The sequence below is a fragment of the Mycteria americana genome, chromosome 5 (assembly GCF_035582795.1).
Source record: "Mycteria americana isolate JAX WOST 10 ecotype Jacksonville Zoo and Gardens chromosome 5, USCA_MyAme_1.0, whole genome shotgun sequence".
Taxonomy (NCBI): Eukaryota; Metazoa; Chordata; class Aves; order Ciconiiformes; family Ciconiidae; genus Mycteria; species Mycteria americana.
In genome coordinates, this window is record NC_134369.1 from 69,363,385 (window position 1) to 69,388,750 (window position 25,366).

At 51.0% G+C, this 25,366-nt stretch overlaps 1 protein-coding gene across 2 annotated transcripts; it reads left to right on the plus strand.

Annotated features, from left to right (window-relative positions):
- The first annotated feature begins 276 nt into the window (after positions 1-276).
- OTX2 (orthodenticle homeobox 2) lies at positions 277-3,010 on the plus strand. Of its 2 annotated transcripts, none has more exons than XM_075501580.1 (3): positions 277-373; positions 812-984; positions 2,390-3,010. In XM_075501580.1, exons 1-3 carry the CDS (start codon positions 277-279, stop codon positions 3,008-3,010), a joined length of 891 nt encoding a protein of 296 aa, XP_075357695.1. The 2 variants fall into 2 exon arrangements, with proteins under 2 accessions (XP_075357695.1, XP_075357696.1); XM_075501581.1 differs by having other exon boundaries at positions 833-984.
- The last annotated feature ends 22,356 nt before the right edge of the window (positions 3,011-25,366 follow it).

Genomic DNA, 25,366 nt, shown 5'->3' on the forward strand with positions numbered 1-25,366 from the left:
AGTCAGTCTCTCCCAGCTCCTAAATCTGGCCGGGGTCCGGCTTTCCGAGCTGGAGGATTGACGGGGGACGGCAGCGGGGATAAGAGCTGGGGGGGCAGCGAGCTGGCCTGACCCCCCCTCCTCCTCCTCCTCCTCCTCCTCTCTCGCCCCCGCAGGCACCTGGCGGCCCCCCCCGCCCCACCGCACCCCCAGGCAGCGCCCGGGGCAGGCAGGGCGCTCGGGCGGCTCCCCCTCGCCCGGATTTCGGCCAACTCTCCTCCCCGCCACAACTTTAGCATGATGTCTTATCTTAAGCAACCACCTTATGCAGTCAATGGCCTGAGTCTCACAACCTCGGGCATGGATTTGTTGCATCCGTCCGTCGGTTATCCCGGTAAGCCACGTTTTTCTCCCTCTCCCCCCCCCCCAACTCCCCCTTTTTGTCCCCCCGGAGGAGAAGCCGCCGGGCTTTTGGAGGCACAGAATGCCCAGGGACATGGGTGCGGGGCGTGGGGTCCCCTTTCCTCCTTCCTCCTTCCCCATCCTCCTCACCCTCAACTTTTTACCCGGGGAAGGGTCTGCACAGAGGGGCCACCCTCCTGCTGGAGGTGGGGGGCAGATGCCCCAGACCCATCCAGATGCCCCAGACCCATCCAGACCCATCCCAGGGGAGATGGGGAGGAGGCATCGGAGGTGGGATATTGCTGCACGGCGGCGGCTGAGGACTGGGGTGCGGGTCGCCCGGGGGGGGGGGGGGGGGAATGGGGGTGCCCCCCTGGGGAGGGGGCTGGAGGGGACACGCGGGGCTGAGGGGCCGCTGACTGACAGCCAGGGCCTCCGGCTCCCTTCGCAGCCACCCCCCGAAAGCAGCGGCGGGAGCGCACGACCTTCACCCGGGCGCAGCTGGACGTGCTGGAGGCCCTGTTCGCCAAGACCCGCTACCCCGACATCTTCATGCGGGAGGAGGTGGCGCTGAAAATCAACCTGCCCGAGTCCAGAGTGCAGGTAGGAAGAGGGGTGGTCCCCCCCCCCGGAGACCCCCTGCCTGTCCCCCACCTCCATCCTGGCGTGGAGGGTTTGGGCTGCTCCGGGGCTGGCGGGGAGGCGAGGGGGCTGTTTTAGGCGATGGAACCAGTCCTGGAGGGAGATCAAGATGGGGTGAAGGGTGTTCGTAGACGGGTGAGGGTGCAGGGGCGGGTGGAGCGGCAATTTGCCTCCCCAGGGCTGGAGTGTGCCCCCCATTCCTCCCTGTGCACTGGGGGGGGGTCGTGCAGCTCCCGGACCCCAGCTCCTGAGCCCTCCGCACCCCTCCCCAGCCCCCCTGGCCGCTCTGAGCCGGGGAGAGCTCCCCAGCACCCCCAGGCTCTGCACCGTGCCTTGCCCTGGGTGCCAAATCCCAGCCTGTCCTGCGGAAGCCGTAAAGGATCCCCTCTTCCCCAAGGATCCCAGCATCCTTGGAGCAGGGTCAGACTGGGATCCCCTTTCACACCAGTACAGACTGGGGGCTTCTCCCTTCGAAGGGACTTTGATGAGCGAGAAGAGGCCTCGGCGGAGGGGACCCCTCTCCCGGGGCTGGGCTGTGTCTGCTCTGCAAGCAGCCTGCAGGGGCCCAATCCAGACAGCATTTTGGAGGTGCTGCTGGCAGGGCAGGAGGGGGGTCCTGGAGGCCTGCGTACCCCCAGCACGGATCCAGGACACCCCTGCAGCCAGGGCAGGGCAGCTCCAAAGCCATCCCTCCCGCTCGCCTCCCTGCGAAGCTTCCCGAGGCGGCGTGGTGCCGTGCCCCAGCGGAGCACGGCCACCCGGGACCGGGATCCCCCCACGCCAAACCCCAGCCTTCTCCCCATGAAGCCTCCCCAGCACCCGTCCTCCCCAGAGCCAGCCCCCTTGGTCACTGCTGAGGGTCCCTTGGTCCCTGCTGAGGGTGAGATGGGTTGGGGGGCTGGCCCTGGCTGGGGGTGAGAGCAGAGAGTCTATTTAGAGGGTAAATGAGACATCTTTACCCCCCCCCAACCACTGCCTCTGTTTCCCTAATTGTTCCCTCCCTTTCTGATGCTCTATTGTTTCTAATTAAGGGCTTGACTTCAATAGGCCTTAAACGGTGATTCCTGGGGGTCCCCGGCTGGCAAACAGCAAATAGGGAGCGCTTCCCTTCCCCCCTAAAAGTGACCTTATTAAGCAGTTTGATTTGCCCATTTCCACTTGTTATTACTGCTAATGATCTCAGGGAGGGGGAGCCCCGGAGCTTTTCTTCGCAGCAGCCTGCAACCCTCCGCTGGCCGGGGAGAGCTTTTAGTGGCCCCCTCCCCGGCGAGGTCTCCCCGCTCACCGGCTCTTCCCCCCTTGGGTTTGCCTGCGCAACCCTAACACCAGGCTTTTTCTCTCTCCCTCCCCGTCTCTCCGTCTCCAGGTGTGGTTTAAAAACCGCCGGGCCAAGTGCCGGCAGCAGCAGCAGCAGCAGCAGAACGGGGGCCAGAACAAGGTACGGCCAGCTAAAAAGAAGAATTCGCCGGCCCGGGAAGTGAGTTCGGAGAGCGGGACCAGCGGGCAGTTCACTCCCCCCTCCAGCACCTCGGTCCCCACCATTTCCAGCAGCAGTGCCCCCGTGTCCATCTGGAGCCCAGCGTCCATCTCCCCGCTCTCAGACCCCTTGTCCACCTCTTCCTCCTGCATGCAGAGATCCTATCCTATGACCTACACCCAGGCATCAGGCTATAGCCAAGGATACGCTGGCTCGACCTCCTATTTTGGAGGGATGGACTGTGGATCTTACTTGACCCCTATGCACCACCAGCTTCCCGGACCGGGGGCCACCCTGAGTCCCATGGGTGCCAACGCGGTCACCAGCCACCTCAACCAGTCTCCAGCCTCCCTCTCCACCCAGGGCTATGGAGCCTCCAGTTTGGGCTTTAACTCCACCACCGATTGCTTGGATTATAAAGACCAAACCGCCTCCTGGAAGTTAAACTTCAATGCTGACTGCTTGGATTATAAGGACCAGACATCGTCATGGAAGTTCCAGGTTTTGTGAAGAACCTTTGTGATAACGAGAGAAATCGCGACGAGAACGAACAGGCTGGGCTGAACGCTCCAGTTTTAGTCAGGTCTTGGTTAAATTAAAGAGAAAAATAACTCAACGGACAAACAAACGAACAAAAAACCGACAGCGACAAGAGGGGGACAGTGTTGGTGTGATCCCGTTCAGACTCATCTCCTGCTCAGACGCTCTGGAAAAGGAATAATAAAGAGGAAAAACAGAGGAGGAAGGCCTTAAACGGACAGATCATCTAGTGAGCAGCAAACAGACAGACCCATCTGTGTTCTTTCTAGTTTTAGGCAATTGTTGGGTTTCTTTGTTTGGAAGAGGTGGGAGATCGTCCCACCTACGGGCCAGTTTTAAAAAAAAAAAAAAAAAAAGTAAAAAAAAAAAAAGTCTAGATTTTTATTTCTTTTTTTGTGTGTGCGTGGAAAGATCCTTCACCCAGAGGTTTCCAATGTGTTAGCCAACCCTCGGTTAAAATATTCGGAATGGACAGCATCTCTCTTTTTCTCCCTCTTTTTCTGCCTCCCTCTTTCTTTCTCTCTCGCTCTCGAGCTCATCCAACTGTTTCGTGCCCAACTCGCTCAAGTTGGCACCCGGAGAACTTGGTTCAGGGCTGTGTGGGTTGTGTGACTGATTGTCCTAGCTGCACTACTTTATTTAAAGATAAAAAAAAAAAAGATAATGTTCATAAGGAGTCAATATGTAGTTTTTAAGAGACAATCAGTGTGTGTCTTATATAAATGGTACATCTGTGGTTTTTAATCTGTGCTAGACTTCAAAACTGTGATCTCCTGTATTGTATGCAACTATGAACTCCGCACCAGCGGGAGTTCTGCTGTGATTTAAATAGGTTATAATTATAAGTGAAATTCAGAGCAACTGAGTTACCTATTATCATCTTTTAAAAAATCATAAAAAATATATATTAAAAAAAAAAAAAAGAAAAACACAAAAAACACGATCGCCTTTCACCCGAGGTGAACTGCACTGAAACTTTTTACAACAAACTGTCTCTGAATGAAAGAGAAAAGACCGAAAAAACCCCACCCGAGGACATTAAACTCCTCTGGAGCTCACTTACTGCTGGCCACGCCGGCAGTAACCGTCAAATCCAACAGGACTTTGGGCAGTTGCTCTGACCTGGATGAATTTAAACCAAGAAATTCATTGTCGTTTATGCTTGCAGATGTTAACTGAAAAAAAAAAAAAAAAGATATATATGCATAAACCTTTTTTTCCTGGATTTGGCAGATATGTATAATTATATTAAAATGGTTCTAGCACACTTGATGGTTGTCTTCCATTTTAATCGCATCCGGCGAGTGACGGAGAGGGGCGATGCCGTCTGCCGCAGGGATTTCTCGGTTGCAGCCAGGCGCGCGGGACCAGGAGGGTCCGGCTGCTTCTGCGGGGCCGAGACAAAGGGGGTTTGTCAGTGGCTCCCCGAGGTGAAGGAAGGAAAATGAAGGGAGGATTCTTTTTCTGTAATTATTATTTTTTAAAGCAAAAAACTACTCGTTACAAACAGACCTTGGATAACGTGACCTTCCCCCCACAGACCTTCCCAAATCTCGCCGTGGGGAGGGGAGGGATGCGTGTGCGCTGTGGCCTCCCGGGAGGTGCGAGTCCCCGGTTGCCTTTGGGGAGAGCCCTAAACTTTCCGGGCTGAGCCGGGGAGGAGAAGGGGGGAGTGATCAGGCAGGATCATCCGAGCGGAGGTGCTGGGGAAGGAGGGGGACAAGTTTTTAAGCTACACGTCCATGAGCTGAAGCCACAGCACCCCACGATGCAGGATCAGGCCCTTCCCAAGCATCCCTGCTCTTGGTGGCTCTTTCTCTGTCCTTCTCCCTCTTTCTCCCTCTCTTCTTCCCGCGGGCATCGCTGGGGTCGCTTGAGCCTTGAACTCGATTTGGCTTTAACGCAGCAAAGAAATGGACCTCTGGAAAGAGAGAGAGGCTGAAGGAAGCACCCGCCACCATCCTGCTCCCTGTCACCGGCCGTCCTCCATGGCTTGTCACCGGTGCCCGCCTGCCTGCAAGCCACCTGGGGCCACAGGCGTGTGGCCACCGTCACCCCACCGCGGTCCCCAGGACCGGGGAGCACGAACGCCGCCGCCGTCGCGGTGCCTCTCCGGCCATCCCTTGGCTTCGCATCCCCGCATCCCAAACGGGCTGTCCCCCATCCTCGGGCACCGGCAATCCCTCTCCTTCCCACGGCGGCGTTCGTGTCCGCCGCCACCGCGAGCAAAGATCAGCCTTTAAAATAAACACATCGGGCGGCTCTGAACGAGGGCGAGTTTTTACGCTGCTTCGCGTTAGCACTTGTCGGTCGGCGATTTTCTTCTCATTTATTGTTTTTTTTAATGGGAGGATACGTGCAGGAGGGTTTGGGAAGCGCAAGGCAGCGCGGAGGCTGGGGCTGCCGGGGACGGCTCAGCCGGGTCCCCGTTGCTGGCTGCTCCCAGGCAGCAGCGCGGAAAGTTTCGTTTCTCTGCTGATTTGGTTCAAACCAACAAAGTTTCCACCCCCCCCCACCCCCCCCCAATCTATTCAAGCAAAATACGCTCAGAAAAAGCAAGTCCTTGTTGATCTGGGGCGCAGCATCCCACCTGCCTGGAAAAGCTCTTTGTTTCCTGGGCTTTTGAGTAGTTTTTTTTAAAGCCTCTTTAAAACCTCTTTCCCCATCTTATCTTTTACTTTTCTTTCCTGTATTTTCCTGTCTGTTAGGGATGAGCTCCTCTGGCTACGGCTCATTTTTATCAGAAAAAAGCCAATTCGTGGCAGGAATTTCTCTGAATTTTACCTGGCTTTTTGCACTTCCCACATTTTCTCTACCTGTTTCTGATTTTAATTTAAATGGGCACTCGCGTGGACAAAGGGCAAAATCCCAAGGTGAGCTGGCAAACACAAAATATTATATAAAGAGCGTTTTAACTCCTTTTTCATTTTTAATGTTTTAGATCTCCCTTCCGGCTGAATTCGTTCCCTCTGAACTCAGGCAGTGGGAGGCAATTCTGGATCCAATAAAACTGGGGGAAAAGCTGGGGAGGACCACGTCGGTTTAGTGTTGGAAAGCTGGATTTAGGGGCAAAGAGCTGATTAGAAGGGTATTTGATTTGAGGTGTCCCCCAGCCCCACAAAAACATAAGTGAATCCTCTGCCTGTTCTGCAAGGGTGACACTTCCCACCACAGGAAAAAAACCCTAAAACTGAAAAATCAGAAAGCCAGGAGGGAAGTCTTGACCCCAAGCACAGTCGAGCTGCCTCAAATGCTGGCTCCATCTCCTCTGCAGGCTGCCTGCCTGCTCCCTGCCTGCACCCTGCCTGCAGCCTGCCTGCTCCCTGCCTGCTCCCTGCCTGATGCCCTGCCTGCACCCTGCCTGCTCCTTGCCCGATGCCCTGCCTGCACCCTGCCTGCACCCTGCCTGATGTCCTGCCTGCACCCTGCCTGATGCCCTGCCTGCACCCTGCCTGCTCCTTGCCCGATGCCCTGCCTGCACCCTGCCTGCACCCTGCCTGATGTCCTGCCTGCACCCTGCCTGATGCCCTGCCTGCACCCTGCCTGCACCCTGCCTGCTCCCTGCCTGATGCCCTGCCTGCACCCTGCCTGATGCCCTGCCTGCACCCTGCCTGCTCCCTGCCTGATGCCCTGCCTGCACCCTGCTGATGCCCTGCCTGCACCCTGCCTGATACCCTGCCTGCACCCTGCCTGATGCCCTGCCTGCACCCTGCCTGATGTCCTGCCTGCACCCTGCCTGCACCCTGCCGATGCCCTGCCCGATGCCCTGCCTGCACCCTGCCTGATGCCCTGCCTGCACCCTGCCTACTCCTTGTCTGATCCCCTCCTGCTCCTGCTCTGCTTCCTTGTCCGATTCCCCGTCCGTTTGCCTGCCTGCACCCTGCCCGCGGACTGCCTGCTCCCCTGCCTGCCTCTTGCCCGATATACCTTCCCACTCCCTGCCTGATCCCTCCCTGCACCCTGCCTGCACCTTGCCCCCATCCTCCATGTCGACCCCTGCCCACTCCACTCCCTGCCCACTCCCTGCCCGCTCCTTGCCAGCACCAGCCCACACCGCCCAGTCTCTCCCCAGTAACCAGCCCTTGCCCCGGGCAGCTCCGCTCCCACCCCCGGCTGAGCCAGCCCAGGGAGCCCCAAAACAGGGACAAGTCTGGGGGTGATTGCATTTGCAGGAGGAGCCCGGGGCTGGGGAGCACTGCCAGTTTCCAAGGAGATGGGGGAGAGTTACTGAAAAAAAAAAAAAAAAAAGGATTTAGGGACTCACAGCAGAGCTTCCCCACCCGGCACTGGGGGGGGGGGGCACAGGGAGCCCCAAAACCCCCACTCACAGCCCTGGCACTGCCCTTACCTGGGCTTTGGGGGGTGGTGGGGATAGGGCTGGAGGGATGGGTCTGGGTTTGGGTTTGGGAGGGCTGAGTTTGGGTCTGGGAAAGTTAGAAAGCGGATTGGGAATGCTGGGGGTGGATATGGGTTTGGGGTTGGGAGGGCTGGGTATGGTTTGGGCTTGGGTTTGGGCTTGGTTTGGGTCCTGGACCCCACCCAGTTTTGGGGACTGAGAGGGGAGCACGGACACTAGAAGAGCCCCCCACCCTCCACCCCCAATTTCCCAAAGAGCAGGGGAGGACAGGTCCCCCCAGCCCCGGGGGCCACGCAGGCAAACCCAGAAGGCAGCCCTCCGCGGTCACGGGGGGCCGTGGCCTCCCTCACCCCCAGCCCCTGCTGGGGACCCTCATGTGGGGAGGGGACACCTCTGCTCCCCCCTCCCAGCCCCACAGGGAGCAGGGACCGAGGGGGTGCACAGGGCTCAGAGCCTCCACGCGTGCACCCCCCTCCCCGCATACACCCACCCCCCATATACACGCAGAGAGCAGTATAGTGCGTACCTATAACGGCTATAGCGTGCGTGCTCCTGTCAGTGCATATGCATGAAGGGCTATATGCACATTCTGTATGCACATGCATACAGAAATGCACGTCGATGAACGTACAGAGCGTAAATGCGCATATCAGTGCATATCTACAAATGCATGCGGCGCCGACGCGTATGGCATAAATGCAGATATCGCCGCGTATCGTAAATGCCTCTTGCATGAATGCGCGTGTCAGTGCGTATATATAAAGGCGTACGGCACAGAGGGGTGCAGGGGTGCCTGCAGCAGCAGCGCCTGCAGGCGGAAGCGGCTGCGCCCGTGGCAGGGGGCTGCGCGGGGGCGAAGGGCCGGCACCCCGGGGACCGGGGGGTCAGGGCACGGCGTCGGGGCTGGGCTGGCGCAGGGCTGTGCGCGGCGAGGCATTGGGGATGGAGGGGTGGGGGAAGAGGAGGCAAGGAAACGGAGGGGAAAAGAAGGAAGGCAGGAAGGAAAGAGGGAAGGAAGGAAGAGAAAAGGAAGATGAGAGAAGAGGGAAGAGGGAAGAGGAAGAAGGAAGGGGGAAGGGAAGAGGGAAGAGGGAAGAGGGAAGAGGGAAGAGGGAAGAGGAAGGGAAGGGAAGGAAGGGAAGGGAAGGGAAGGGAAGGAAGGGAAGGGAAGGGAAGGGAAGGGAAGGGAAGGGAAGGAAGAGGGAAGGGAAGGGAAGGAAGGGAAGGGAAGGGAAGGAAGGGAAGGAAGGGAAGGGAAGGGAAGGGAAGGGAAGGGAAGGGAAGGAAGGAAGGGAAGGGAAGGGAAGGGAAGGGAAGGGAAGGGAAGGAAGGGAAGGGAAGGGAAGGGAAGGAAGGGAAGGGAAGGGAAGGGAAGGAGAAGGGAAGGGAAGGGAAGGGAAAGGGAGGAAGGGAAGGGAAGGAAGGGAAGGGAAGGGAAGGGAAGGGAAGGGAAGGAAGGGAAGGGAAGGGAAGGAAGGGAAGAGGGAAGGGAAAGGAAGGGAAGGGAAGGGAAGGGAAGGGAAGGAAGGAAGGGAAGGGAAGGGAAGGGAAGGGAAGGGAAGGGAAGGGAAGGGAAGGAAAGGAAAGGAAAGGAAAGAAAGGAAAGGAAAGGAAAGGAAAGGAAAGGAAAGGAAAGAAAGGAAAGGAAAGGAAAGGAAAGGAAAGGAAAGGAAAGGAAAGGAAAGGAAAGGAAAGGAAAGGAAAGGAAAGGAAAGGAAAGGAAGAAAGGAAAGAAAGAAAGGAAAGGAAAGGAAAGGAAAGGAAAGGAAAGGAAAGGAAAGGAAAGGAAAGGAAAGGAGAAGACAGAAAAAGACAGAAGGGAAGGAGAAACGCCATTCGGCAGATCCAGCTGCCGGGGCTGCCCGGTGTCTCCCTGCTGCTGCACCTCTGTGCTGGGGCAGAGCAGACGGAGGTGATGGGGGGGAGAAGAGGTGGTGAAGAGATAGATAAATATATAAACGCCGCACAAGCTGTTAAAATCTGCTCTGAGAGTCAATTTTGACTTTTAGGCTCATGAACCATTAATAAAAATCTCCTTATACTCAAATGGCTCTCAAATGCGGTGATAGCGGATTACAAACTCTAATGGAGATACTGTATGATCAAATATTCTCTAAGCAGCAAGGTCTAACGTACCGGGGGTGGCCAGGCCACCTGATTATCAGCTTATTGGCAAATACTTCTTAGTGCGGCATGTGCCGAAAAGGAAGCGTCTTTCTTGGTGCGGGCGGTCCCTTTCCCGTTCTCCATTTAAACAGATTTGGGAACGGCATGATGTGGTCTGGGGACCATAGGATGACCTGTGGCAATGATGTCCCCACGCATGGGGTCGCATAACTGCACTGTCATGGGGCTTGACCCCAGCTTTGGGTCTTCCCTGTTAACGATGCAGAGTTGGAGGCACCGGTTGGGATTCCCCTTTCAGTGCACAGAGAAACACCTTCCTTGGTCTCAGATACCTCCTGGTGACACTCAGCCCTTGCCAGGACCAAGCCACTGTGCGTGATGTATAATTACTTGGTAATTAAATTTGGAAGGCCGAGGTAGCATCATTATAGGGAGAGTGAGAGGAAAGGAGGTGCCTCTGTGAGACCAGAGACCTCCTTACAGAGATCCCTACGGAGCTGATTGCTGGAAAAACTGGACCGTATTTCTGTTGTTTTCTGTTTTCAGGGAGGAGCTGGCTCTCTCCTGTTTTCAAGGAGGAGCTGGTTCTCACATGCTCACAGGTAGGGACCCGGATATTTATTCTCATGTGGATGCTGGTAACGAGAGACGCAATATTTCTGCCAGAGCTGCTGTTGCTTGGAAAACGCATCGTCTACCCCTTCAAGGGGGCAACTCGCCCCGCAGAGCCCTGTGCCCTGGGAGAGTCTGGGACCAGGCTGGAGAGGGAGGAGAGGGCACGAGGGAGCTGGGAGGGGCAACTTATCTCCTTTATGCTTCGGGAAATATATTTTAAAAGTCCTTTCCGGTCTGTAAACTTTCCAACAGGGACTGCATGTTGTGTGTGCATACAGCACCTAGCACAGAGCGGCTGCGGGACTGGCAGCCGCGCTTCCACCCTCCATTGCCACTAGTAGCAGTTCACAGCCTGCTGGGAGATGATTTAACTCTCACTTTGCTGAAGTAATGGCACAGGAGAGTTTTCAAGACTAGGAGCATTTTTGGCTTTTCCAAAGGAGGTTGTGAGGTCAGGATGTCAACGCCAAGAAGAAGAAATTTCCTACTGACCTGCTTTGATTCACTTGGGACTTTTTAGTAAGGCTTGCCACATACCTTGTGTTTCCAAGCAGCAGCCCTCGGATGCAGTGAGGATGCCCACGCTGGGCTGCCTTTCTTGTGCAGAGGGGAGAGGCAGCCCCGGTGCCCACGGTGGCTTTCCCACCAGGGCTGGGTCCTCCTGCATCCTCATTCCCTTTAGAAGTGGCAAATTGCTTTTGCTTTCAGACACAGTTTAAAGCAGAGGTGAACCTGATTTATCTTCTGCTGTTACTGTTAAAAGCAAGGCGTCCCTTCATCCATGCAAGCTGGGCCCTTCATGCCATGGTGGTGGCAGAACAGGTAACCACATTCTGTTGTGTCTCGTTGATTTTTGGAGACCCTGTAGGGCACCGTGGCTCCTCTGTGGGGTGTGGGGCTGCAGGTTTGACCCCTTGGGATAATCAGGCCTGGAGAGAATCATACCTGGATAATCATACCTGGAGGCAATCGCGTCTGGGGAGTTACCGCAGGCTGATCTGGGTGAGGGTATTGCCCCAGGGGCTGCAGAGCTGCAAACAAGGAGTCGCGATCAAAGGGAGCGTGGCGAGTTGTGAGGGTGTTCGTTCAGTGTCGCGCGGAGGAGGCGGCACGGGCTTGGCTTCATTTAACATTTTTATTAGCAATGTGAAAGAGCACGCAGGCAGAATTGTTAAACACCGAATCGCCAGAGCTGGTGAAGGGAGAGAAGTGATAGAAAGAGGCATGCAGAGGATGGACAGCTTGGCAAAGAAAAGCAGGGCTGGACGGCAAAGGGTGAGCAAATGCACCTGGAGAGGTAACCTGAGCGATTCAGCATCCCTGCAGGAAGAAGGGGTTTGGAAAGCCGGGCCACGCACAGGCCGGTGAGCACTAAGCCCTCCCGACAGCCGTGAGGTTGCAGGAACTGGGGTGGTGGGATGGTGAGAAGGGTGACGGAGTGTGGTGGGAACCCGAAAGACTTCAGCCCTGCATCAGTGAGGGGATGAGGGCAGGAACATTGCCACCGAAATGCTGGTAATCCCCAAGTCAGGTGGGAGAGGAGACCTCTACTGAAATGATGTTGTCCAGACTCAAGGCCAGGCTTTGAAACTGAAAGTGGAATATCAGAAAGGGTTCAGGAAAAGCCAGGAAAGCAACTCAAGGAGTGGGGGACCTGCCTGGCAGAGGGGTACCTGGGGAGATCCTGTCAATATACAGAGTTATCCAAGAGAAGGTTGAGATGATGTAAGCATATTTGGTGAGGGCGGAGTATTACATGGAAGACAAAAGCACGTGTTTATCCATCTGGTAACAGTACCCAGGTTGACAGGTTAAAATAAGATTAATCCAAACTGGACATCAGAGACAAATAAAAGTTATCAGTTGAAACAAACTGCCTTAGGACATGGAAGATATGCAGGATTTTTGAGGTATTACACTCAAATAAGTGAGTGCCTTTCTAAAAGATAGGCAGTACACGTTTGCTCCTGTCCATAATTACTTAAAATACAATATGGCACATCCCTTACTGAAACCTTCCAGGTTACTCTGCTGTTTCAGGGCTATGTGCAGGACTTTTTAGAAGATGGAGTATTCACCAGATGATTCCTGGGAAAAGTTGCTTCTGGACCATCTTTGGACCTGGCAAATCACACACAGATGGTGTAGCAGAGAGCTGAGAGATGGGCACCAGAGATCAGGGTACCACTGGTACGGGTCGCCTGTGCTGCTGAGATTTGTGTTATGGTAGGACCTGCAGGCTGTAGGACCTCCAGGCTGATGGCTCATCCAGGACAAGAGTGGCAGAAGCACGGCACGCTGTCAGTGTTCGACCCTTCCCACGTGCATGGAAGAGGCCATCTGCAGTGGAACAAGGGCACTCTCCCACTGCTAGCACAACACCGGAATCCCTAAGGTAACCCAGTCTTGGGAAACGTCCTGCAAGAATTTCCTGGAGCAGCCTGGGTCAGCCCTGCTGAGCCCCTGCTCTTTCTGTTTCTCTTTGACCCATCTCTCCCCCGCTGCCTCCCTGCCGCAGGGACCGGGGACACAGTGCCAACCTCTCCAGGTGTGCAAACTACCCGCCTCCTTCGGCAGGTACTGCCAGGGGCGAATTAAACTGCTAAAGGCTGCCAAAGCTTGTTTCTGACTCATGGCCTCCCATATCAAGAGGGAGAGAGGTGACTGCAGAAGGGGTCACTGCAGGGAGATCCGAGTCTCTTCCCCTGCGTTTTGGGGGAGGGGTGCCTTCAGCATTTTGTGGGGTGCCAACGCTTGAATGGATCATCCAGATCTGCTGCAAGCCTGTGACATTGCAAGGGATGGTGGTGGGTTGATTGAAAATCAGTAATAAACAGCATGCTGGAGCTATTTGGGGTTTGGTGGGAACAACTGTGCAGATGCAGAGGTCACCCTGTGGCATCACCCTGGTCCCTATAGAACTGAGACCAAAATTAGAGCCTCACTACATGTATTTAATTACTTGTATTGATGCAACCGTATTAAAATAGTCCCTATATGTCTAATTTCCCAGGGAAAATCCTAGTCTCTGCCATTTAATTTTCTACTTTGATGGCATCACTGGCAAGTGAGGGCCTACTGGGGCCCCGCCATACCGCCGGGTCAAACTGCAATAATCAAAGGCAAAAAGAGCATCGAGTAGCACCCCAGGATGCCAAGGGACATGCAAGTCCCTCCCTGCCAGGGTGACCCTGCGGCACCCATTTCTCACACATATGTCCTGGGGCCTATATACAGTGCAGGAAGGCCATCATGGCTGAGGAGCTGTGCACGTGGCTTTCATGCTTCTGTCTGCAGTGCCTTAATTGCCTCAACCTTTGCATAGATACTGCAGCAAACCGGTGTTATTACTTGGCCGCAGCCTTTAATATTTGCTGCAAGAAGATGGCTGGTCCTTTCTAAGACTTCTGGGAGGCTGAGATTTTCGGAACCCAGGAGCTGAGCCTTGTAGAGGGAACCCTTAGCCCAGCTGGGAAGGGGACAAGCGGAGATGACCCAGGGACAAGGGCAGTGCTTACTGCTGGCAGGGCCTGGGGGACCACTGACGGTAGGGGCAGAAGCAATTTGCTTTGCAATCTGCATGGGCCTGAGGCTTAGCTCTGTCTGTGCTACGTTTGTGAGCAATTTTGGTGTCAGGATGATAAGGTGCCTGGCAAGGGAGCCTGAAGAGACTTTGGCCATGGGCGGTACGCTTGCTGGGCTGGGGACAAGGCAGCAGGGTCAAACGAGGGGTGTTCCCCAAAGCACAGTCGCATGTAGGTGGGTTGGATGAGATGAGCCACGAGGTTGGTGTTCCCATGTCAGACACAGCCCCTCGACGGGGCACAGGGCAAATCAACCAGTTGTGTCTGGCGCTTGGGCACAGAGGAGTTGAGGTGTTGCAAATGCGGGAGATGGGCTGAGCTGCATGGGGAGAGGGAGTGCGAGACAGAAATCAGCCGTGTGATCCCCTGGCAGCACTGAAGACCTGTAGGTCTCCTGATAATCAGAGAATCCAGTGATGCTCATGGGCTCATACTGGGAATCTGTAACTGTCCCCGTCCCCATCAGTATTAACAGACAGCCTCTTACTCACTCCACAGTTTAACAGACAGTGATTAGATATTATACAGAGTCAAATTACTCATGGGGACCAGGCATGATGTCCTTATTTTTTATTTGCCTTCAAATCACATAAATCCACAAGCGGTGTTAATTCTAGACCCAGCCATACCAGCCTGTTCCAGAAGCTTTAAAATTAAAGCAATCACAAGGCTTCCCTTAGCTTTCCAGTGACTTATGCAAGAAATCAAACACATGAGAACAAAAGGACAAACGAAAACCTGAGGTTTCAGGTTTTCGTTTGTCCTTTTGAATTTGAATTCCTCAAACCAGGAATTCAGCCTTCTCTTGGTTTGTACCAAGAGCAATGCGAAGGAATCAGCTTTCCTGTGACAGGAGAGGGGAGAGAGGGGGTTGTCCTGATTAGATCTAATTTCCTACCTGTTTACTGTAGGCATTTGCATAATGATCACCCTGCAAAGAGTGGTTAGCATATGCTAACACCGATTCTTGAACCCGTTAAAACACAAAACCCATGCAGACTGCTGCTGTTTACAGCACATCTCTTCTTCCTGATTGCGTCCCAGCAGATGCGGCCAGTGCATGACCCCGGTACCCGAGATGGCTGGAAGCCTCTTCCAGATGTCATCAGGACAGGATGCAGAGAGATAAACACAAACTGTTTCATTTTCATCCATAAGGAAAAATCAGAGGTCTGGAAAGAGATCTAAAGGTCTTTGAGGGGTCATTTTCCATTTTAGTTCCTTGTTCAGTGTTGGAAGAAAGGGACTTGTCTGCTACCCCACATTTCTCACCCAAGCGCTAGCATGGCGATAGCAGCTGATAAGATTTTGAAGCAGTGCAAATCAGAAGAGAGGCAAAGACAGCGGTTCAGTCCTCCCCAGTTATTTGGACCCAAGCAGGATACACGCTTCACCAGAACTTTCACCAAAGCAAATCTTCACGTATAGAGTGATGATTTACAGACCCTCACCCTAACGTGGTGGGAAGTTGAGCTTATTTGTAAATCATTCGCTTTCAGTGAGGACAGGCACGAGTGTGCCATTGTTTTGGAAGAGTTTCTTGTCGGCTGAATCACAAAAAAAAGATAAAGGAGAGGGATGCAAGGCAGACACGACTGTGCTATTGCCAAAGGGTGGCAGGGGATTGCAAGGTTTGAGTATCCAAGCAGCGAGGTGTCAGCAAACAAACCCAAGCTGGTTCACCTTTCAGCAGATCTGTTCATCACTTTGCTTCGACAAACAGGGTCACGACGTCCTTTCCCACCTCCCCCTTTTCAGTGTCTCCCACATGTGTTTTCACAGGTTGGCAGCCGCTGGCAGCAGTCACGCGTGCTCCTCTGGCTGCTGTGCGCTGAAGGGTTATGCCCCCTCCACATACACAACTTTTTAATGGCAGCATTTTAGTAGCCTGGGTGACTCTGATAGCTTAGAGACCAATTGCACGTGGAGCTGTGCCAGCAGATCTCTGAGGGGACGGGAATACCCAGGGAGGGGCACAGGGAGCAGGTGAGAGGCAGTAACCTCTCCCCTGGGATGGAGCAGCCCAGCACATTGCAGTTGCTCCCTGCTCCGGGTAGGTTTGGTCTTGACAAATTCACGTTGGCTGCTTCTTGTTATACAATGTTCTGCATAAACTGGATAGTCATAGAATGGAAAAATCATAGAACAATTCAAGTTTGAAGGGACCTCTGAAGGTCTCCAGTCCTAGATCCTGCTCAAAGCGGAGCTAACCTCAAAGTTCAATCAAGTTGCTTTGATCAAATTTTGAATATCTCCAAGGATGGAGATTCCTCTCAGCTTCCCTGGTCCCTGCCCCAGGGCTTAACTACTCTCATGGAGGAGAGTTTTTTCCTATGTGTCCCTTGTTGCACCTGGTGTCTGTGACCGAAAAGGAGTCTGAAGGGTTGCTGTCATCTCCCGCGCAAGCCCAGACCTCCAGCGGAGCCAGGGATCATTTGCCCCAGCTCCCTTGAGCACTGCTCTCTCCTGCTTTTGTCCATAACACAGAAATACATCTTCCAGAAACATGGATTACTTCAAGTTGATCACTGGCGTGATTTGGAGGATAAGGTGTTGTAACTAACAGCCAGTTGTATGCAGTGGTAGGACCAGACGGTCTTTTGCTCTGTTCTGTTTTGTGAAGCTCTGAAGCCCCTTTGAGCAATCCCATGGTGCGTCCCCTAGCAGGGACATCCTTGAGCCTCCACCTCCAGCCAACTCCTTTGGCAGCTGCTGCAGCTGGGCATTATCCTCTTGGACACACCTCTCTTCCACACCAAACATGGCCTGATGGTCCTTCATGGTGTCTAGAAGTCCTCTGGGACAATTGCAAGGGTGTCCCAGGGACTCCCGTTGCACCACACTGGCCCAAGGACAGCAGAGATGGTCTCAGTGCCTGTTGCACATTGGAGCGGCAAGGTGTCTAATAGACGTTTGCCTCTTCACTGTGTCCTCAGTTCCCATTTCCCAGTAGTGGTGGCACTGAGGTGTTAAGTGACTCTGTTCCCCATCACTCCTGTGGAGCATTTTCACTTTCTGCTCTCTGTGTCACAGATGGGACCCTGATGCTGCCCTTCCTAATTGGAGTCATTGCTGTGGGGTTGGTTCTGCTGCTCGGCACCCTGTCCCATGCCCTGGCTACGTCTCACAGGTGAGTCTGTCCCTAATTAGGGGCTCGGTGGTGTCTGCAAGGCAACGTTACGATGCCAGAGTTCCCACCTCTGTAATGCAAGTACCTCTTGCCTCCCCTCCTCTTGATTTTGTGTAACAAATGGTATCTTGTTCTGCCGGGGTTCCCGCAGCTCATCAAATACCCTTATCAGTTGCTCCAGGATCCATGGCAGGATTCTTGGAGATGGTGTTTCACTCACTCCTCTTCCCTTTTCCCCATGAGACTGTTAAGATTTCTATTTTCTCATATTCATCCCCATGGTCAACTGCCTATGCATATGCTCCCGTGCTTGTAGGAGGCTCTTTGTCTAGAAATCCAGCATTTCCAGCGGTCTGAGACCTGCCTGCTTGCTTTCTTCTCTAACTGCTGAATGTTCTCCTGTCTGACGTTATCCTGTGCTTGCCGTGACTCACACTGAATGGTGGCACTCATCACATTTCTTTTGCCCTGTGCTAGGTAGGAACAAGACAGGAGATCACATTATAGGAACTTGAGCAGTTTTTAATTAAGTGACTGATTTCCAGTGACACTGCTGCCGTGGCCGTCCCAGCACGGTGTTCCCAAGGCTGCTTCCTAACACCTCCTTCCTACACCTCCAAGCCACCACGGAGGCTGACATGGGTTGCCCCATCCTATGTCTCTTTTGGTTTCCCAATAGCATTTCAATAATCTATATTGCTATACCAGCTCCGACTCCCTCAGGCAGCATGGCAGAAGCAGAGAAGTTACAAAACAGTTATGTGCTCCTGGCAGAAAGGGAAATATCATCTTCCCTGTTTTACCAACAAGGCATGGAGACACTATAGGTAGGATGGACCTCCTGTGGGATCGGTTTGGGATCAGCCAGGTGTCTCAGGCACATCTCAAGCCTCTGAAGGCGAGTTACTGCTGATACCTCAAAACTGTGCTTTCCCCCTGGCAGTCGGAGCTGGTGGTTCAAAGTCCTACACCTGGGAAAAGGGGCAGCCCTTGGAAGCTGCTGTTTTTCTGCTGTCACTCCATAGCTGCAGCGACTTGCACAAGAGCCCAGCTCTCATGCTGGAACCGCACGTTGCTTTCTCATTATGCAACTGCTGTATTTTAATAGAAACCTCTTTTTAGGCAGTCTCAAAAACAGTTGGATTTTTTTTTCCTCCTTCTGTCAAATGACCAACTTAATAATTCACTAGTTGTGCTGGGATTAGGCACTTTGGGCCACACTCTGGATTTCTTATCTTTAATATAGTTCTTGGCGACATCTTCTACACTTAATCCTCTGACAAAACTCCCTTTGATTCCTGCGACAGTCGCTCACGGAGATCAAACGCAGAACGCTGCTCTGTCAGGTAGAGCTGGGTGAATAATTTGTGACAAATAATTTACCCACAGACTTTCTCCTCATTTTCTGTGCACAAATTGTCCATTCGGTTGAAGCTCGGGACTGCTGACAGATTTGTTTCTGGCTGCACGAGTCTGAGTTCAATATCTTGCTCATGAGAAAAAGCCTGCAAGTACATTTAAAGAGCTTCGGCATTCATGATGCTTTGACCTTGCTCAGCATCAGCTTCGGTTCTCAGCAGTGCTGAGCCCATCTCACCCCACAAGCGACATCCATGCACGCCCCGATGTGCTCAGTGCTCATGAGTCATCACACTGTATTTCTGTACCAGATCGGAAGAGCGTGACTTTCTGAGCCGAGAGTTCCAGTGCAAATAATCTCTAATATCAACTTAAAATTTCCTGTTCGGGGGATGTGCTGTAATGTATGTGCCTGATATGAGTTTTATCACTTTCCCTTGCAAGAATAGTCTCCAAAAATCAAGCAGAGATGAGACAGGGATGTGCAGAGATAAAGGGACCTGGTTTCCATGTGGAATCAGCTCTAGCAGGAACGAGGGGCACCCACCCCTCTGGCAGCACTGCCCAGAACTGTCTGCACCCCACATCGCATGACTGGAGACTGAACATGCGCCCCGTTTTTACCTTTGCATCGCTGTGGCCTCCATACCAGTATAACCATTTAACTGAACATTAATGGCATTTCTGTGTGTGTTATATTAATGCAATCTGGGTGTTTTGGGTAGAGAAAAAATTAGGAATTAGTATTAATTAGGAATTAGCCATAAGAAAGTTCTGATATTGACTGATTTGAGCAACATTTATGACTGTAATTTTACAGATGGGAATGTTTTATCTTGCAATTTGTGTCAACTTCAGCTTTTTTTTTCTCTTTTTTTAAAATTAAATGTCTGCAACTCTCAGAAAGCACAAAGGTGGGAACTTTAAGGTCTCCATCTATTTTGCAAACAGCCCTGGTAACGCCTGCAGGGAGCAGAGAGCAGTGCTGTCTTACCAGGGCCCACAGAGACGCTTCATTAACCCAATTAAGCAGGTGGATGGAGAGGGTCTCTCTGATAATTTACACCTTACTAATGAAGTGTGTGACTCTTAATCTCCTCCAAACAAGATACACTCATGAAACACTGGTGCAAGGAAAGGGGAAATTAATTAGGTGAAAAAACTATGAGATTATAGCAGAGGGATTCCAACGAGGCAACTGTAACATGGCTGGTGATTCATTTGTGCCTGTCTTAAATTAATGTCTGAGCTGTCAAGTAAATAAGACCCAGCATTATTTTGGCTTAAAAGACATTCTCACCAGGCCTAGCATGAGGCACCTTATTTTACTGCATGACACACCATTTTCCATGCCCCAGCTGCCTGAATGGCCCTGGGAGGAAACAAACCCAGTCTGAGCAAAGCCTGTCCTTTTTTCTAAGATGTCTAGCGAAGGGTTAGAAGGAGCTACTTATTCTATGCAAATATTTCCGAAGTAGTAATAACTTTGTGTCATAGAAATATCTGGCTACCAAGCCTGCATTTGGGTTGCAATGGGATGGCGGGGAGGCGGTGTCTCGTTGCAGAGCAGCCATCCCACCAAGTGAACCAGTTGTACGAAATGCTTAATGTTTGCTTCACCCAGCGGTGGGTAAGATGGAAGGACGATTTGAGCTGTTGCTTTGCATGATGCTAAATGAAAGCCTGGAGTCAAGCTCTTTATGGCACAGTCGTGGGTTGAGCTCCTTTATTTGTGTGCGGTGCCACACAGTGATGCTGCACATCAGCATTCGTGATAGAGCAGACCGGTTCAAACTGTGGCCAGCAGAGACCTTTGGCAGCCTGAGAGCTGGCTGCTCAAAACAGCATGACTCCTCCTAGCTTCCAATGGCTTTGGAAGACCCTTGCATGAGTTCCTGTTCTGCTTGGGTGCTGGTGGGTGATCCCCCCCAAAACTGTGTGTGAACATGACTCAGAAGATGGTCTAGTTTTGTCCCCAAGAGCCCTTTGGAAAGCCACGGTTCATCTTGTGGTCATGTATGGTAACTCTGCCTCCAGGGAATGGGTTCTTCAAAGTTTCCTCAGTGAGAATGCTACAGAAATGCATTTTACCAGCTAAATTGAACTGCTGGCTACTGAAAGATTCCCAGAGTAGCAGATCTGAGCAGATTCAACATTGGAAATAATTGTATTTTGTCCTAAAAGGAACTCAATGAATCCCAGGATTTCAAAGCTTTTGGCAAACATGAATTAAATCAGCAATTAATTAAGCTCTGTGGCACTCCTGTTTGATAAACAAGAGATACATTATGATCAGTCAGTATTGCCAACTGCAAACATTCACAAACTGTGAGTCCAGCTCCCCAAAATTATGAGATTGGCTTAAAAAATCATGAGATTAAAACCCGAAATTGTTGCATTTTCTTTATCCACCATCTGGCTTCTCAGCCTCTAGGGTAAACATGCCTCGTGTTTTCAACTACAAGGGCTAGCCACTTACTTAAAAACATGAAAACTGAGATCTTTGTGCTTCATAATGACTCCAACAGCTGAGGCCTTAGGAAAAATACTAAAAATCCTAAGACTCATCATAAAATCAGAATAATTTGCAATACTGATCACTTGCAACTGAAACGTTTTTGGCTCAGCAGCTATTACTGAATGCAGCAACCCAGTGCAAGAGCTGCTAGACAAGGAATAACGAAGACCATCCTTCCTGATCGAGACTGCAGGAGAATTTAGGTGGATGAAATACAATTACAGAGGCAGGATGTCATGTAGTCCTTGCTGGAATTTAGCCAAGGCATGACAGATAAACACATCAGTTCTCATGAAAACTCTTTTGGGATTGTTAATTATTACAAATGATTGTTCCCGTCTCTCTGGAAGATGACTGCAGGCAATACCACGGCATCAGGCACTGGCCAGGAGCGATAGCTTCATACCAAACCACAGATGTGAATGCCACCCCCGAAAACCCCGCTCCCCTGGTTCTGCAGCCCTGACAGACAGTTTGTGTCAGGAAAATCCTGTCTCAGGCTGATCCGACTTAGCTTGTGAGACAGGGCCATTTTGGTGGCAGGGCTGGCAGCCGCCGTATTACAGTCTAGAGAAGAATTTACGCTGCAGTGGGAATGGCAAATTATCTGGAGGGAAAGTAGCTGCAGAAGGGCCATGGCTGGCCGAAACCAGGAAAACAGATTTCAAACTAATGTAAACAGCTTGGGTTTATCACCGGTTTCACAGGTTCAAAAATAAATATCACCATTTTTGTGGTTCAAAAGTTGGTTATTTTCTACTGACACTTCAAAAATGTAGTTTTCCAGTGACCTTGAAAACCACTTTAAATATATTTTTCAGTAATTTAAAAACCTGAGGTTAATAAAAGAGAATCAGAAAAAGAAAGAAAGTTTCAATTCTTTAAGCGGGTCTATTTGTCAAGGAAGAGAAGATGAACTTGCAGCCACCTGAGCATCCAAGCATATGTATTTTAGAGAAAACTAGCTCTAATGTCTTCACCGCAGCAGGATCCTCCTGGGCATCAAGAAGCTGTTTCTCCAAGGAAGAACATTATAGCTGTGCTTAGGATAGACGCTGATCTTTGCACCTAAACCTATTTAAAGTGACACTAAGGGCTTTTATACTGCTATGAAACTACCTTGGGCCAGTGACAGCACTCACTCTCACTCCTCTCTGTGTACTCTCCTCTCCTCTGTGAAAAATGAAGCACAACCAGGTTGAGAAAGCTATAGACAAATTCATGCAGTGAGCACCAGCTGGGGCTATTTTAGCAAAAAAGATACAGCCTCTGACTCAGGAAGCTCAGTGCTGCAGGGAACAGAGGCGATAAGGGGGATGGCTGGCCTTGTTTTTATGGTTTTTCTCTAAGCATCTCTACTAGATGGACCTTCAGGCCAACCCACGCATGGTCACTTGTGTTCTCCTGTCCCTCAGGATTCCACCCCCCATGCTAGCTCAGAGGAGCATCACCAGGAGGAGCTCCCAAACACACGGGGCTGTGGGCGGGAGAAGCAATACAGGTACAGAAGAATATTGGTTAACATGGGAGCCATGGACCTCATGACGCTGCACTCCATTTGGACCTGTCTCCCTGCTTTTCAAGTAACGTTTGCATATTAAATAAAGCATTTCCAAGGGTTATGCTAAGTAGGTGTCTGGGGCTCAGTAATTAATGTCAACATCCATAAATGCTGTGTTTCTCACTCTGGTAGTGCCCATGCCCTGATGATAGAACCAAGTACCTTATCAAGTTGCTTGCTTTCTCCAAAAGATGTACCAGCAGGTTGGGTATAGGTTAAATATGGCAGCTCTCAGGAGCTATTTTATCCTGTGTGCAAACCTGGTTTATAAAGCTTATCAAGAAGAGAAGCTTGGTATCACAGTCTAGTACTCATAATTAATCCTGGAGACAGCGCGGATTTAGGTTCATTGGGGCTGACTTCAAATTAAAAAGTCACTATTAGCATGTGAAACAGACACCATATGTTATGTATTAACACTGTAGATGTTACAGAATGTTGTGTATCTTTTTGTTTCAAGTAAGATAGCTATAGATACATCCTGTTCAATAGAGAGTTGTTTGGTTATCTATCTATATTTCTCTTACATAAAGTAGTCTCCATTACGGATGGTGGCAGATGTCTTTACAGAGATTGCTACACCGGGATCTATTCATATGCACACATCCATATAGATGAAGTCCTTGTTTACATAGTCATTTATATATGTACATATAAAATTATACTTATTTGTATGTGTATTTTATATGCTATTATTACAGCTAAAATACAGTACTGATCAGTACACATACACATACCAATCGAAGAGAAACGGCATGTATATATCAAAATATATGATATATTTACACATACAAATAACTCAAAATATAGAGGGGAAATGCTGTCTAAGGATGTATTTGGCAGCATCCTGCAAAACCTCATTGTACTGGAGTTAATACAATATTCTCAGTGTCTTCAGTCATCTGAAATTTGAGTTTAAAGTTTTTGCACAATCACAGTCAACCTAAAATGCAGCAGGAAATCGCCATTAGTCAAATGTGTTCGTCTAATCCCACTGCAAAATGGAGCTTTTTCATTTTTATCCTGCCACGGGTTAGTTTGTGATTTCATATGTCAGATACATCAATTCTGCCAAGGAGAGAAGATGGGCAAGAACAAATTAAAAATATAGACTCCTTTGCCTCGGGGGAAGTAGAGAGGGCAGGTCTTTGTAGAGAACAGTAATAATGATCTCATTTAAGAGAGTTTCTGGGTTTGATTCTTTGCTGCCCTTCCTCATAGTTAATTACTCCCTGACAAATTGAGGGCCTAACCAGCAAATCCAAATGAATACGTATTCACTCTTCTGTGCTGAAATTGCATAGGGAGAGTGCAAGCAGGGAGACATCAGCCCACGTCCTCTGACACATTCATGCCAGGGAAGAGAGCACCGACCAGTCGCTGACGGGAAAAGCTGCCACTTCTTTCTCTCACTCTTTCTGTCCTTGTCTTGTTTTGTTTCTCACTCTCTCCCACTTTCTTCTTTCTAATTCTCTCCCTTCATTCACGCAACCGCTGGGATAAATACAGCAACAGTCCCTCTCTTCCCAGAGACTCATGCTTGGGAGGATATTAGTGTGTGCCACACTCTGCTTGCCGATTTGTCTTAAGGTAATTATTTCTAATGGTTGTTGTTGTTTTTCCCGCAGAAACTGTAATGTAGCCCCTTTTGTATCATTGGCTGAAGCCTGTTGTTTCTGTAAGAAAAACAATAGGCCCACAGATTAGGACTGCATATTATGGCTCTACTAGCACAGCAGGCTTTTGGTATTGGTACCAATCCTATCAATTCCTGGCATCCTTCCCCCTTTACTCCTGGTAATTAATCTTTTCATGAATGCTGTCACATTTAGAGCCATTTCATTAAGTTTCTGGTTCCTACATTTATGTAACTCACCGCATCTCTCATCTGCTCCATCAGCTGGAGAGATGCGGAGAAAGGCGATGCCGGGCGGTGGGTTTGCTCTCCCCATCATTCCTCCCTCTCCGCAGAACACGCTGTCCCATAAATGAAGTCACACGCAGATGACTGACAGACAAGCAGCCATACGCTTCAGACAGCCTGAAAGGGGCAAAATTGAGCCATCAAAATTAGGAAAAGCCCCTGTGCATGAAGTCCATGGAACGTGATGCCCATTTCCCATATGTATGTATGTACCAAGGGCCTGACAGGAAAGGGCTTATACACTTTGTGCAGCATAAAACATTTTTCATGTAAAACATTGCAGATTTCTTAAAGCAAGGACAGCAGCTTGGGACAATCAGCTCCTCCTGCCATACACCAATGCTCTTCCTTCCTCCTCCTCAATAAATCTCCAACCCACCTCCCACAAAATGCATCAGCTTCAAACCATTTCTATAAAGCAGGAGGCTTTCTGGGTAGGGAAAGGAGAAAGGAGGTTTAAAGCCACTTTTGCTGGTATCGCTCCAGACTGTTATTCCTGGTTTTGAAAGGGAGTCGGGCCCGATGGCTGCAGACAGCATGAGGCTGCAGCGTGCATATTCGTAGGGTGCAGCAGCGGGGTGAGAGACAAAAGCTTGTATTCCCAGCCCTGCCTCAAGTGACCTCGTGCAACCTCTTAATTACTGCAATTACTTGCCTCCTGAGATGACATTATTAGGCCGTGCTTGGTAATAAGGGCTGTGAAGTTCACAGAATTATTCGTGCCGGTTGGTGAAAGAGCAGCGAGTAAAACACCCGGCCATCTTGTGGCTTCCAAACCAGCTCGGGGTCAAAAGGGGATGGCCGCTGGCTCTTCTCAGAAATTCAGAGTTGGTGGTGTCTGGCGGTTTTATGTTTGGGGCTGGGATTTTTGCAGCATGGCATCTGCACCGCTTCACTGAGGGTGTGCAAAGAGCAATACTGCGGTGTGGCAACACCTAAATATGTTTTACCAGGGACAGAAAACAGTAACTGTCCCCCTCTGGCACCGTCCATCTGCCAAATTCCATGTTTCTCCCCCAAATCAAACATGAGCACTCCTAAATGGTAAAATATTAATTATAAAATATGAAAGGGTTAAAACTGACAGCTGCTGGAGCCAATTTTTAGCATTAGCAACACTAATTCAAAACTCCAAAAGGCTGGGGCATTTT

Excerpts from the sequence above, each read along its gene's own strand:
- OTX2 (XM_075501580.1), top strand. The coding sequence starts at position 277 with ATGATGTCTTATCTTAAGCAACCACCTTATGCAGTCAATGGCCTGAGT. Across the intron at positions 374-811 it reads TCCGTCCGTCGGTTATCCCG|GGCCTCCGGCTCCCTTCGCA; the intron begins GTAAGCCACGTT and ends ACTGACAGCCAG. Across the intron at positions 985-2,389 it reads TGCCCGAGTCCAGAGTGCAG|GTGTGGTTTAAAAACCGCCG; the intron begins GTAGGAAGAGGG and ends CTCCGTCTCCAG.